Raw genomic sequence first — 12,953 nt, 5'->3', positions numbered from 1 at the left:
GTTAAGTATGAGAAGGAGGTGGTGGTTGATGAGACTGTGTTTCTCCTATTGAAGATGAGCTTTCCTTCCATTTTTAGAAAATTGAGGTGAAGTTTACATGAAATGAGCCATTTTAAAGTAAATGATCACTGGCACTTTGTACCTTCACAGTACATGCAAGGTAGCAACCAGCATCATAATCTATTTCCAAAACTTGCCATCACCCCAAACAGAAATTATGTAATCATTAAGCAACAGAGACATGAGTTTTTCATCTGAAGGATCAGTGGATGGTGGGGGCAAAAGGCATGGCTGTTTGGATGTCCTGTCCCCTACATCCACTCTCTCCTTGCTCCCTTTACTGCAAGGCTGACCCCTGTGGACTGAACTCCGTGAAGTTACTCAGGTGCCTTCCCTTCTGGCTCCCTAATGGATTTGGCTAAGGGGAGGCACCAGCAGGATCAAAAGCAGAATATTTATCCCCTGCTTCCCCGTCTGGCAGGGGCTTTGCTCTGCTCCCTATGGCTGTGGCTCCGGCAGGGTGGCCCCCTCCTCTAGGAACAGCTCCTTCTTCTTGTCCTAGGGGGAGGGAGTCTAGGGGTTGTAATGGCTTTCTGAAGTGTGAGTCCCCTGGGCCCCATTCCTGGTAGGTTCCCTTAACCCTGCCCACACCTCTGTAAAGAATCCTTTAGTTGAAGGCTCTTCAGTATCCCTTTGGGTGTATCGTCTGTTTCTTGTTGAGACATCGATTGACACAGGAACGGATGGCATGGTCCTTCCCTACAGTCCCTTTGCACTGACCACTCCTGACTCCCAGTCGAAGCAAACAAGATGATTTCCTGGACAGCCCACCTTCCAAGGGTGCCTGGGGTGTGTGCCAAGGCCCCACTGCCCTCTGGTGGTCAGCTCCTGGAAATGCACCTCAGGGATCCAACCTCCACTGAACTGAGCCCATCGGGCACCCTGCACAGTGCTGAACCTTACACACCTGAACACTTTCATCCACGTTACTGTCCCCACTTTACAGGTACCAGAACCTTCCCACTGCCCTTATGTATAAATCAAAATCTAGCCAAGGATTACAAGGTCCCATCTTTGCCTCCCTTCCTGTCACTCTCTGACCCAGCCAAACCGGTCGTTTCTCAGATCCTAAGGTCTTCACATGTGCAGCTCCCAATTAGAATATTCAGGAACTCTCTGAAACCTTCATCACCTGATCAATCTCAGCTTATTCTCTAGTCCTTTCCTAAGATCACTCAGGATAGTCCTCCTTGCCACTCCCGACCCCCTTTCACTCGCTGTCATTCACAAACACACTGGGTTTTTCGTGGTCTGCATGAACGTCTGCTGGATAGTGTTCTCTCCTCAGGAGGCCGGAGGCTCCGGAGGGCAGAGAGCATCTTGCTTTGCCCACTGCTGTTATCTCCAGGGCCTGGCACACAGCAATAACAACACCAGCTGCTGACACGGATTAGGCATTTCTCTGCGCTAGCCATTGAGCTAAGTCCTTCAGGCGCCCAGGCCAGGCCACCCTCCTTCCCAAAGTCCTGGTCCCTAGGAAGCAGCCCTCAACTGTATAAAAACTCACACGTGTTTATTAGAATATGAAAAAGATTCGGTTTCTTCTGTACAGGCAGCAGAGCGGCAGCAGCTGTGGTGGCTTTGAACACGGTTGTCAATGTCACCCTTGCATGGGGACTCCTGCCCAAAACAGCACTTGCACGGAGAGGAGGGGGACAGATGAGCACCCACTGCCCAGTCCGCTGGGAAGAGGGGCACTCTGACTATTGCACAATCCTGGGGAAGGACAGACACCAATAGGCCTGGGCCTGGCCATGGTGGCAGTGGGGGTGGGAGTGTGTGCCTGTGAGCAAAGGCCCCTAAGGGCCCAGGACTCTGCCCACCACCAGCCCTGGTGGGGTGGGAGATGCTGGGGGAAGGCCTTCTCCCCCAAGGGCTGGGCTCCACAGCAAGCTGGGTGCGGTGCACATAAGAGGGGGAGTCTGGGGGCACATAAGAGGTCCAGGGGCCTAGGGGGTGGGTGGGGGGAATGAGAGAAAGAACAGGTCAGCAGGGACTGAGGGTCAGGCCCAAGAGCAAAGGAGGTGCCAGGAGGCCCAGCATCAGTGAGTTAGAGAGAATCATGAATCGGGATGTGTGTGTGGTCACTTCTAAAATCACAGCCTTGGGGCCACAGTTAAGAGCCCAGGAGGCAGAGGACTGATCTGGGGGAGAGTGTTGGGCAGACAGGCACAAACGAGGAGGGGTAATGCTCTGGAGTAGGAGGGCCAGAGCTCTGTTCAATCAGGGGTGTTCAAAATGTTTTAAAAACAGGAATGCCCTCTGTGCAAACTGAATCATACATGGAGTGTGAACAGACAAAACAGATAAAAAGGCAGCACTTTCTGGATCCCCTGACAGTCCCTCCCCTGACAGTAGCCCCTGAAGGGTCTGGTGGTCCCTGGGGAAGCAGTCTGGAAAGCTAAGTCACATCACTGTCCAAAGTGCCCCAGCTCCAGTCAGGGAAGCTCAGATATGCTCTCGGCCTGCAGCTCTGAGTGAAGACAGGTCAGGGTGGCTGGCCGGGTGACAGAGCCAGCAGGAGGAGGGTGGGCCTGCCGTGTGTCACTGATTCGTACCCCAGTCAGATACCTGGTCCCCTAGTCTTCCCACTGTTAATGTAGGGCCCAGCCTAGGCCAAGAGAGGTCTCGGCTCCTTCCCTTTCCAGGTGGGACCAAGACTGAGCCAGAGGCTCTTTGGTTAGGAACTAAGATTGGTTTGAATGAGAAGGGCGATGGAGTAGGAGGCAGGCCTCTGAGGGCTGGGAATCCCAGAGGCCCTGGGCCAGGTTTGGGAGACAGCCTGGATCAGGAAGGGGCAGAATCTGCCTCCCAGCCCAACAGTTCTGCCAAATGGATTGAGAAGGCAGTTCTGGTGGGAGGGAGGGCGCTTCCCAGGAGGCAGGGGAAGCCGTGCTGCGGTTGGGGCTGTGGGCCCAGCTGCCATGCGGTCAAGGGAGGGGCAGGGCCAATCCAGGTCAGGAAGGACGAGGGGAGTCCCCAGCTCCCCCAGCAGCCCCTGTTCTGGTGGGAGAGTCTGCGGTGGGATGGGCACTGCCCACTGACTCCAGCGCTACTGCCCCTTGGGGATGAAAGGCTCTCCCTCCCCAGGCTCAGGGTGAGGACCTGGGTCACTAAGGCAGCGCTGTATCCTCTGGGAGCTGGGGCTGTCACTTGGTCCAGGGGTGAAGACATCATCGGTGCCTGGGGATGAGGGCTCCTTGGTCCGCATCACAATGCCCCCATCGTCCTCCTCGTCCTCCTCCACCACCCTCGCTGGATCCCGGTTCAGCCCCAAGACCTTGCCCTTCAGCTCCTCGTTCACCAGGTCCACAGACTCGGGCGACTGCGGGGAGGCTGGGTCGATGGTGATAACAGGCAAATCGGCCTTCGGCTCATAGGCCAGGGGGTCTGGGGACCAAGAGCAAGGCACACGTTGGCTTCTGCCCTGAGTCTGGCCTGGCGTGTGCTCCACCTTGATGTGGGTCAGCAACCCCCCCAGAACCTTCCTAGGAGCATGGCAATGCTGCCACGTTTCAGGATTACTCCACATGGCTCCATATGAGCCCTTATCAGATGGTTTCTCTTCCCTTCAGGCTGGGGCTCCAAAGGTAAGACTGTGCTCCTCTCCTTAGACCAGGGACTCCCACAGGTGACCCTCCTCAGACCAAGGATTAGGGCCCCTTCCTGAGTCACCACCTGCCCCTGGGGCCCAGGCCTGGGAGAAGGTCCGCTGCCATTTCCCTCACATGTTGGGATATCCCAATGGTGCAGACCCTTCTTGCCTCACCGCCAGGCACCAAACCCCTCCACGGTCCTCACCGTGAGCCCCACATGAAGCACCTCTGTCCCTAGGGAGGACAGCAGGGCCATTCTTCTGCCCCCTTGGGGGATCCCCAACTCCATCTGATGTAGGAGGAGCTCATGGCTTGGGAGGAGGTCAGAGGGAGCAGCCTGTCCTCCCCAGCGGTTCTCTGAGCCCCATTCCTGTCAGAGCCTCATCTTCAGGAGACACTGGCAATGAGTGCCCCACCTCAAGGCCCCTCGTCAGGCACCCTGCACTCTGCCTTACCTGAGCCGATGCGGGCCCTCGACATGGTGGGTGAGTCCAGCTTGTGGGCCGGCACCGTCAGGTAGTTGTTGATCTGACAGAGAGAGGGCAGACAGGGGTGAGTGCGGGCAGCCCCTCTGGATGGCGCCTGAGGCCGATGGCCACACCCTCCTTTGGCGAGCTGGTGCCCGGGTGCTCGCTCCCTCTTTGGCAGTTCCTCACTAGGCTCTTCACTTGCCTCTGCCAGCGCTGAGGCTGTGCTGGCACTTTAGGGGTTCCTGAAGGCTTGGCCCAGCCTGTGGTCAGGCCACGCAATCTCCTGAGCAGCCTTCAACTGCCCTGCCTCTCACACAGTGACACTGCCCTGGTCTCTATCTACTCCAGTCCACACTCGCCCCTGAGGTCCATAAAGTCAGCTCAGGAGAACTGGACCCCAAATGGCCCTCAGGTATCTCAGTGCAATATGTCTAAACTGAACTCAGGTTCTTATCTTCCCTTAAGCCCTTGTTCTATCCTAGGGACACCTGGGTGGCTCAGTCGGCTCAGTCTTGATTTCAGCTCAAGTCCTGATCTCTCTCATATATTTTTTTTAATGTCTATTCATTTTTTTTTTTTCTTCAATGTTTGTTTATTTTTGGGACAGAGAGAGACAGAGCATGAATGGGGGAGGGGCAGAGAGAGAGGGAGACACAGAATCGGAAACAGGCTCCAGGCTCCGAGCCATCAGCCCAGAGCCTGACGCGGGGCTCGAACTCACGGACCGCGAGATCGTGACCTAGCTGAAGTCGGACGCTTAACCGACTGCGCCACCCAGGCGCCCCTGTCTATTCATTTTTGAGAGAGAGGGAGAGCACAAGAGGGGGAGGGGCAGAGAGAGAGAGAGAGAGAGAGAAGGGTGGAGGTGGGAGACACAGAATCTGAAGCAGGATCCAGGCTCTGAGCTGTCAGCCCAGAGCCTAATGTGGGGCTTGAACCCATGAACCGCAAGATCATGACCTGAGCTGGAATCGGACGCTTAACCAACCGAGCCACCCAGCTGCCCGTCTCTCATACTTTCAAGCCCTGTGTTGGGCTCTGCTCTGACAGTGTGGAGCCTGCTTGGGATTCCCTCTCTCTCTCTCTCTCTCTCTCTCTCTCTCTCTCTCTCTCTGCCCCTTCCCTGCTCACATGTGTGCATGCAATCTCTCTCTCTCAAAATAAATAAATAAACGTTAAAAAAAAAAAGAGAATGAGGGGTTAGAGCACATGGATAGACTCAGATGTCTGAGGATACGATGAGACAGCAATGGCCTCTTTGCTGCTCTGAGAGGGAAGGAAGTGGAAGGAGAGGCAGCTTTCTGGAACCTGCCCTGGGGCTCAGCCTTCAATACAAGTGGAGGAGGCCCCCCCCCAAAAAAAAAACCCAAAAAACCCAGATTGCAGAGGCTCTCTCTTCAAAGGGGCTTGGTGGTGGGGGTGTGGGAAGAACCCAGACTCCCAGAAAGGCGGGAGCCAGCTCCAGTCCTAGACGCACCTTCTGCTCTAGTTGCCGGGCCTTCTGTCTGCGCAGCAGCATCTGGTTCCAGGCCTCCTCATAGGGATCTGCCACCAGCGTGTGTCTGTTGTAGGACCGCAGCTGTGGGAGGAACAGCCATCAGGCACTAGAAGCTGGGCCTGGAGGAGCCAGGGGGGGTCTGGGCACGTGTGGGGCAGGGCTGGAGCAGAAAGACTCCTCTGCTGTAGGGGCACCAGGAGGGGAGCAGCCCCTCACCCGCTGCCTGGTCTTCTGCAAGTTGTTCCTCAGGATTTTGCGAATCTCCTCCTCCTTGTCCTTGGACAGAGCTGGCAGGATGCGCTCGGCAGGCAGGGACTTGGGGTGGATGTTCCTGGACAACAGGGCACAGGTTAGGTCCCCGGGAGAACTCCTGTGACCCTGGAGTGCAGGGTCCGGGCCAGGAGGTCACTCAGGGGATGGCCTGGGGGTGGGGGTGGTCCTCACTGTGGCCCTGCAGCCCTCTCACCACCCTGCTTGGACAACAGAGGGGCCTGCCCCCCCCCCCCCCACCCGGCGGCCTGCCAGGTTGGTGTGCGTGCAGAAGCTGCCAGCATCGGCCATGGGCACTCACTGCATGGAGACGGTGGAGACAGCAGAAGGGATCTTGCCCATGCCACCGCTCTCCACCAGCTCAATGGCCTGCTTCATCTCCATCTTGTGGTAGAAGGCGATGAGCTGTGGCTCCTTGGAGCGCTCCCCGGCTATCAGACACTTCTTCACATACTTCTTGTTAAACCGGTTGAGCCTGGCGGGAGGGGGGAGGAGGAGGAGATGCGTGGAGCCAGTTCCTCAGGGTGGGATGACACCCAGGGCCCGGGGAGACCCTCACCTGCCCCTCCCCGCCCACCAAGGCCTGCCACCTACTTGTCCTTCCAGTGGTGGTGGCCGTAGTGGCCACAGATGTCCTCGATGCCTGTCAGAAGGTGGTCCAGGAACTGAAATGGGCCCAGGGCCAGGTCAAGCCTCACTACTGGGCTCCTTCCCTACGGAGACTTCTGTATGCCCCCCCCCCCCCCCCCACCTTCCACTCTAGTGTAGCTCTGCTCAGCCCAGCCCTGTAGTTCCAGGAGCAGCCAGGAGGTGGCACCAACACCTCACTCATCCTGAACCCATGGCACCTCAAACCCTCTGCCTCTGGGGCCTGGCTGAGCCCCCTTCCCTGAACCCACCTGTGCCCAATGCCTGCAATAGGTTCCCAGTAGAGGTAGAGATAGCATGACCCCCCCTCCTGGCACTCCTGGCTGCCCACACCACACCTGCCTATGGCACAATATGGTGACCTCAAGGGGCTGAAGGATGACCCAACACTGGGATGAGGGAGGAAGGAGCTGAGTGAGGCAACGGACACGAGGCCTGGCTGCTCCCCAGCTCCCTGAGCCTTTTGCAACGAGCGCCAAGGCCCAGCTTCCAGTACCTGTGTGTGGATTTCCTCGTTGATAGAACGCTTTGTTTCTTGCTTTTTCTTCACAGCCAACAGGTCTACCAGGGGCCGAATGGTCATGCCCTGGGGGGTAGGTAGGTGTCAGGCACTCCAGTTCTGCTACCCTGGCAGGGAGGCCCAGCCTCCCCTGCCCCCACCTGCAGAGCTCCCGAAGCTGGTATGCCCTCTGCTCTGAGGTCCCCAATCTCCCAACCTCCGTGCCAGCCATCGTATAGAGGCAGGTCCTTAAGGGCTGCTTCTTCCTGAAGACACGAGCCCATCCAGGGGAATGACTCCCTTAGCCGGGGCGAGGGGTCGGAGGGCCTGGGTTCAAATGTGGGCTCCGCCACAGACATACTTTGCAACCCCAGAGAAGTCAGGCCTGGCTGATAGGGAAAACTACTTCTGCTCTGCCTCCCTCACAGGACTGCCACTGATAACCTAGTAAGAGTGACAGCAAATTTAACTGCATGTTTTCCAGGTGCCAGAGCCAGCTGTGATCTGCTAGTATTAGTTCGTGAATACCCACAATGACCCTAAGAGGTAGATCTTTCCATTGTCCCCATTTTACAGATGAGGAAACTGACACAGAGGGTAAGTAACTTTCTAAGGTCTCACAGGAGTAGTAAAGCTGGATTCAGACCCAAGCAGGAAGGCCCTCCCTCAATGCTGACTTCATTGAAAATGGGCTTGGTAAACCATTACCATACACAACTGCAAAGTTAAGGTCATAAAATATTTTTGAAGATGGAAACAGGGCAAGCGGGTGAAAGAGGCAGCCCCCTATCCTTATTAAGGACAGAAGGTAAGTCTAGCCCCAGGAGGATGCCGCCATATCTTTTTCTTTTGAGAAGGCAATGCTGTTTCCCAGCTAAGGCTTTGCCACGATCTATATCTAGGAAAGACAGAGGGGATAGAAATGGAGGCCTAGACAGACCATTTCTCACCTGCCGAAAGTCACAGGCCAGGTAAGGTGGAGCAAATTTCCGCCATCCAGGCTGGGTTTCCTTGGGGATTCTGAGGGGCTTGGGGGGACTCTCAGCTAAGCCAGGTTCATTTAAATGCACAGAAAATACTGACCAGCAAGGCTGGAAGGACTCTGGGATCATCTAAGCTGATGCCCTCACTTCGCAGATGGGGAACTGAGCCCAGAAAAGGGAGGAGGGTCTTCCCAGGGTCACACAGGGGCAGCACAGCTCGGGCTGACTCCAGACCTCCTGCTGCCCAACTCAACAACCTTTCTAGCTCCCCCCGTTGTGCTATGATTATCCCATTTTACAGGCGCAGAAACTGAGATCCTAGGACATTAAATCACTTCCCCAAAGCCCTGTAAAGAGCCTGTGGGCCTGCTGACTGCACCCACTTCTCTCAATGCCGTCTGGATCTCTAAGTAAGTTAGGCAGCATTCTGGCTGCTCTACTTTCTGATCGGTTGCTCACTATCATAATTCCCCCTTCACAATTAAGGAAACTGAGGCCCAGAAAGGGGGAGTGGCTTGCCCAAGATTGCACAGCAAGTTATCAGTGAACTAGAACCCGTGGCCCCCTCTCACTGGCAGACCCAGGGTCCCCAGGCAGGGCTGCTCCACCCTGTCCAGCACCTGCACAAAGACGGTGAAGAAGATGACAGTGATGATGGCAGTGAGGAACAGGTCACACATGGGGAAGTGCTTCTTGTCCAGGAGGTAGCCCAAGGAGAAGGCGATGGCCCCTCGCAGACCTCCGTAGGCAATGATGAACTGGTCCTTGGGGGTCAGCTTCACAATTCGGAACTTGTTGATGAACCAGGTCAGGCCCAGCACACCTGCCAGGGAAGGGCAGGAAGAGTGTCAAACTGTCCCCAGTCCCTCCCGGCTTCCCCGCAACCGCTCTGTCTGGAGGAAGCCTCCGCGAGTACACCCACCCAGCGCGCTCATTTCCTGGGTCCCTCAGCCAACAGCTGGGTGGATCCCTCAGAGGGTTTCCCAACCTGGATGTGCTTTAGAGATATCACGAGGCCTCCGGTGGCTGGATGTCAGAAGGGGGGTGGGAGAAGAGCTGAAACAAGGCTGGCCACATGTTGGTATCTATTAATTATAATGGGTTCATGGGCTCAAATTTTCTGTGTGCTTCAAATTTTCCATAATAAAAAAGTGTTCTTAATTTCTTTTTTTTTTTAATGCTTCTTTATTTTTGAGAGAGAGAGACAGAGTGCAAGTGGGGGAGGGGCAGAGAGAGGGAGACACAGAATCTGAAGCAGGCTCCAGCTGTACTGACAGCTCAGAGCCCAATGCCGGGCTCGAACTCAAGAACTGCGAGATCACGCATGACCTGAACCAAAGGTGGACACTCAACTGACTGAACCACCCAGGCGCCCCTAAAATGTTGTGGGTATTTTGGGTTGTTTTGTTTTTTAAATGCAGAGACTTGGATGCAACCTCAAGCACAGAACCAGAATCTCTGGAGGATGAGGCCCTGGAAGAAAGGGGATTTAGAACAGTGCACCGAGTGGATGTGATACCCAGTCAGGCTTGGGGACCAAAGACCTAGTCTCAGAGGAGAGGTGAGTGAGACCCAGAGGGGGAAGTGATTGATACAGTCTCTGCGGTGAGGCGTGTCTGGAAACTATAAGCAGGACCCAAGGACTGGAGGCCTGGTCCCTGGGTGTGGCCCTGGGCTGGCGGCGCGGCCAGGTTTGGAGGAGCCGTCCTCAGCTTTCCAAGGGCTTGAGTCATCGGCGCCACAGGACCACGCAGAAAACATTCACAAACCCAAGCTCTGTGGCACAGGCTCCCCGAGGCCCCTCTGTGCACTCACACACGACCGTCTTCCCAGAGGTCACAGACTCACCGTGAGCATGGGCTCCTCTCGAGGACCCATCGTGGTCTCAGCATGGCAGAGAGGGGCAGGGGAGCACCTGCTGCACAGCCAAGCAGGGGCTCTCCACACAGGGCACCCTTCCCTCCCCCCCCAGCCGACCCCCTGCCCCCACCGCGCACGCTCGCACACACACCTCCACCCGGCTCCAGCCCAGGACCTCACCCAGCACTCGGGCGATGAGGCAGAAGAGCAGGGTGCTGATGACAAAGGTCCAGTTCCAGTGGTGGGAGCCAGCCACCGTGGAGACGCCGAGGAAGATAAAGATGAGGGTCTCACTGACACTGCTCCACATCTTCAGGAAATATTTGATGGTCGTGTGGGACTTGTGGGAGATGTTGGCCTCCACGTAGGGGCGCATCACCACTCCCGAGGCAATGAGTCTGGGGTCAGAAAAGAGCAGAGTTCGGGGTTCAGGCGAGCTGCACCTTCCCAAAGCCCTTCCACTGCCAGGGAGGCTGAGCGATACCCATTTACTGAGCTCCTCTGACAGGTCAGGCACTCACGGTGGGCTTCACGCGACTTTTCCAGCTCAATCCTCTCACTCAACCCTCAGACACCATCATGTTTTTGCATTTTTCAGCTGAGGGACCTGAGAGTTAAGAGAAACTTCACCCTTCCACTGTTACCCAGCCAGTGAATGGCAGAGCTAAGATGCAAACCGAGGTCTGCCCGACTCCCAGGCCTGTGCCTCCTCCCCAAGGCCGTGCTGCCTCTCTGCCTAACAGGAGTCAATTACACATGTCTGTGGCCTTGGTTTATTACCCTGGAGTGCGGTGTCTCACAGATGGGGGTCTCCACAGTAGCTGCCCAAGCTCTCCTGGCCTGGGGTCCATACCTGAGCTCTGCTCCTGCTGGCCTGGCCTCCTCAAGGTCACCCCGAATCCTGTGATCCAACCCGGCCTCTCCACTTCCAATGTCCTGCTCTATCGGGCACACCTCACTGCTTCTCCACCTTACCCTGACTGCAAGGCCCAGCTGAGGCCTCAGGACCTCTATGACTCCTCACAGCAATGGAAGCCCCAAGCCTTCTCGCTAGGGCTACAGAAGGGCACAGTGAATGCAGGAGCCTGTGTCTAGCTACAACCCCCTTGGAGGCCAATGAAGGGAAGAAGTAGCAGGGCTGACGCTTTCCAGAACTTTAAACTCAGTGCTTCCCGGGGCAGTCCCAGGACCTGGAGCCTGGTGCATGAATCTTATCCCTGGAGCTGGAGGCTGGGCGCTGGGGAGCTCCCTTGTGTTGGCAGGCCACCCCCCCACCCCATGCCATGCCCAGACTCACGCCATGATACCCGACAGGTGGAAGAGCTCGGCTGATAGGTAGGCCATGTAGCTGTAGAGGAAGACGAAGAGCGGCTCGATGACACGGATGTGGGAGGTGAATCGGGACGTGAAGGCTGCGATGACCCCGTAGACCACGCCCACAAACACCCCGCCCAGGGACACCACGAAGAAGCTCAGGAAGCCAAGGACGATGTCCACGATGCCCACTCGGTCGTAGTTTGCAAACTCCTCAAAGAGATGATACAGGACCTGGGGAGGACGTGCAGGCTGGTTGGCAGGAGGGCAGGGCCCTGGCCCTCCAGCTCTCTGGGGTCCACCCAAGGGTGATCATGTGCCTTCCACTGACCACGGCCACAAGAAGAGGCCATGTGATAGTGGAGACACGCTAGTGCCAAGCAGGTGGTCCAAACCACTGGGCCAGGGGCTCGAGGGCCTCGCTTCCGGCAGGCAGCATGCCGTGCTGATCAAGAGCACAATCTCTGAACCCAAACTGTCTGGGTTGAACAGTGGCTCTGCCGTGCCCTAGCTGTGTGCATGGGGCAGATTACTGTCTCCCTGTGCTGCAATCTTCCTAGCCATAAAATGGGATTACAGTACCAACCTTACAGGACTATTGTGAGGACTAAACTAGTTAATAAAGGCAAAGTGCCCAGGACCATGCCTATCACAGTGTTAGCTATTCCTGGCACTAAGGGGCCTCTCTCACTGTCTGACCTTGGGCAGGTCATGTCCCTGTCTGGACTTCAGTCTCTTCTTCAGCATAAATCAGGGAGAATTCAGACCACGAACTAGAACAGGACTTCTTAACCTGTGAAAATTTCTGAAAATATACACAGGCAGGCCATACCCGCCTTGGATTCTCTGGAGGTGGGGCCCAGAAATCTCTACTCAACAAGCTCTTCAGGGGGTTACCGTGAACGGCCAAATTCAGATACTATGGAACTAGAGGCTTTCTAAGGCTTCCCCACCTCCTGGACTGGGAAAGAAACAGTCACTGTAATGCTATCGTCAGATGTTTAAATGGGACTTCATATATTGTAAAGCCCTTGGACAACGGTCACCCTGCTTGACACACAGCAGCCTCATGAGGTAAGCGAGCCAAGGATGCCCACTCCTTCGCTCAGCTGAAGCCCACAGTGGTGGAGCGACTTGACACAGGGCCCCCAGACCCCATCAGCAAAGCCAGGCCCAGAACTTGCTCCCTGACAGCAGTGGGCAGGCCCTCCCCAGCAGGTACAGCTCTGAGGATCCACCCCCACTCAGGTGCCAGCTCCCTGGCTACCAGGCCTTCTCCTAGACAGCTGTGCCAGGAAACCAGCTGGAGTTTCCAGGCCTGCGGATGCTGAGGGAGAGGGAAAAGGACCTCAGGGTTACTGAAAGGGGACTCTCCAAAGCGCCCAGTACCTAGAGACAAGGAGGCCTGGGTAGGAGTGGTGACCTGTTCCAGGGCAAAAGCCTGAGACCATGGGACTCAGGGGGAGCCTTCAGCTTTAATGTCGGGAACAGGGCACTCACGTTTGTGGCCAGAGCTCCAGAAAGGGTCTGACCTGGGGCAGACGGAAGGGGAGATGCCAAGCACTGGCCAGTCTGCAGTGCTGCCTGGACCATAGCTGTCTGGGAGACAGGCAGGGCTCCCGCAGTGGACAGCAGGTGCATTCTTAGCCCTCGGCTACCTAAACTCACTCCTGGCCTGAGGAGGTTCATGGGTCCTCACAGTGCACTACCTGGGCCAGTGGGGCAGGTGAAGGGCGAGGTCCTCCTCTCCCACCC

General features: G+C 56.4%; 1 protein-coding gene across 1 annotated transcript in view; it reads right to left on the bottom strand.

Moving 5' to 3' along the window:
• Positions 1 to 1,556: 1,556 nt before the first annotated feature.
• The window catches only part of SLC9A1 (solute carrier family 9 member A1), a 48,528-nt gene continuing 37,131 nt past the window's right edge, over positions 1,557 to 12,953 (bottom strand). Inside the window, exons 3-12 of the mRNA XM_047872201.1 lie at positions 11,182 to 11,432; positions 10,065 to 10,282; positions 8,645 to 8,847; positions 7,039 to 7,128; positions 6,489 to 6,559; positions 6,196 to 6,369; positions 5,841 to 5,955; positions 5,604 to 5,705; positions 4,112 to 4,184; positions 1,557 to 3,450 (exon numbers count right to left, since the gene is read on the bottom strand). Coding sequence (XP_047728157.1) covers positions 3,113 to 3,450; positions 4,112 to 4,184; positions 5,604 to 5,705; positions 5,841 to 5,955; positions 6,196 to 6,369; positions 6,489 to 6,559; positions 7,039 to 7,128; positions 8,645 to 8,847; positions 10,065 to 10,282; positions 11,182 to 11,432 — 1,635 coding nt within the window. The 3' untranslated portion in view covers positions 1,557 to 3,112. The remainder of the gene's footprint in view (positions 3,451 to 4,111; positions 4,185 to 5,603; positions 5,706 to 5,840; positions 5,956 to 6,195; positions 6,370 to 6,488; positions 6,560 to 7,038; positions 7,129 to 8,644; positions 8,848 to 10,064; positions 10,283 to 11,181; positions 11,433 to 12,953) is intronic.

The sequence above is a fragment of the Prionailurus viverrinus genome, chromosome C1, assembly GCF_022837055.1.
Source record: "Prionailurus viverrinus isolate Anna chromosome C1, UM_Priviv_1.0, whole genome shotgun sequence".
Classification (NCBI taxonomy): Eukaryota; Metazoa; Chordata; class Mammalia; order Carnivora; family Felidae; genus Prionailurus; species Prionailurus viverrinus.
The sequence above is the reverse complement of the archived record's forward strand: the minus strand, read 5'-3'. Positions and strand labels throughout refer to the sequence as shown.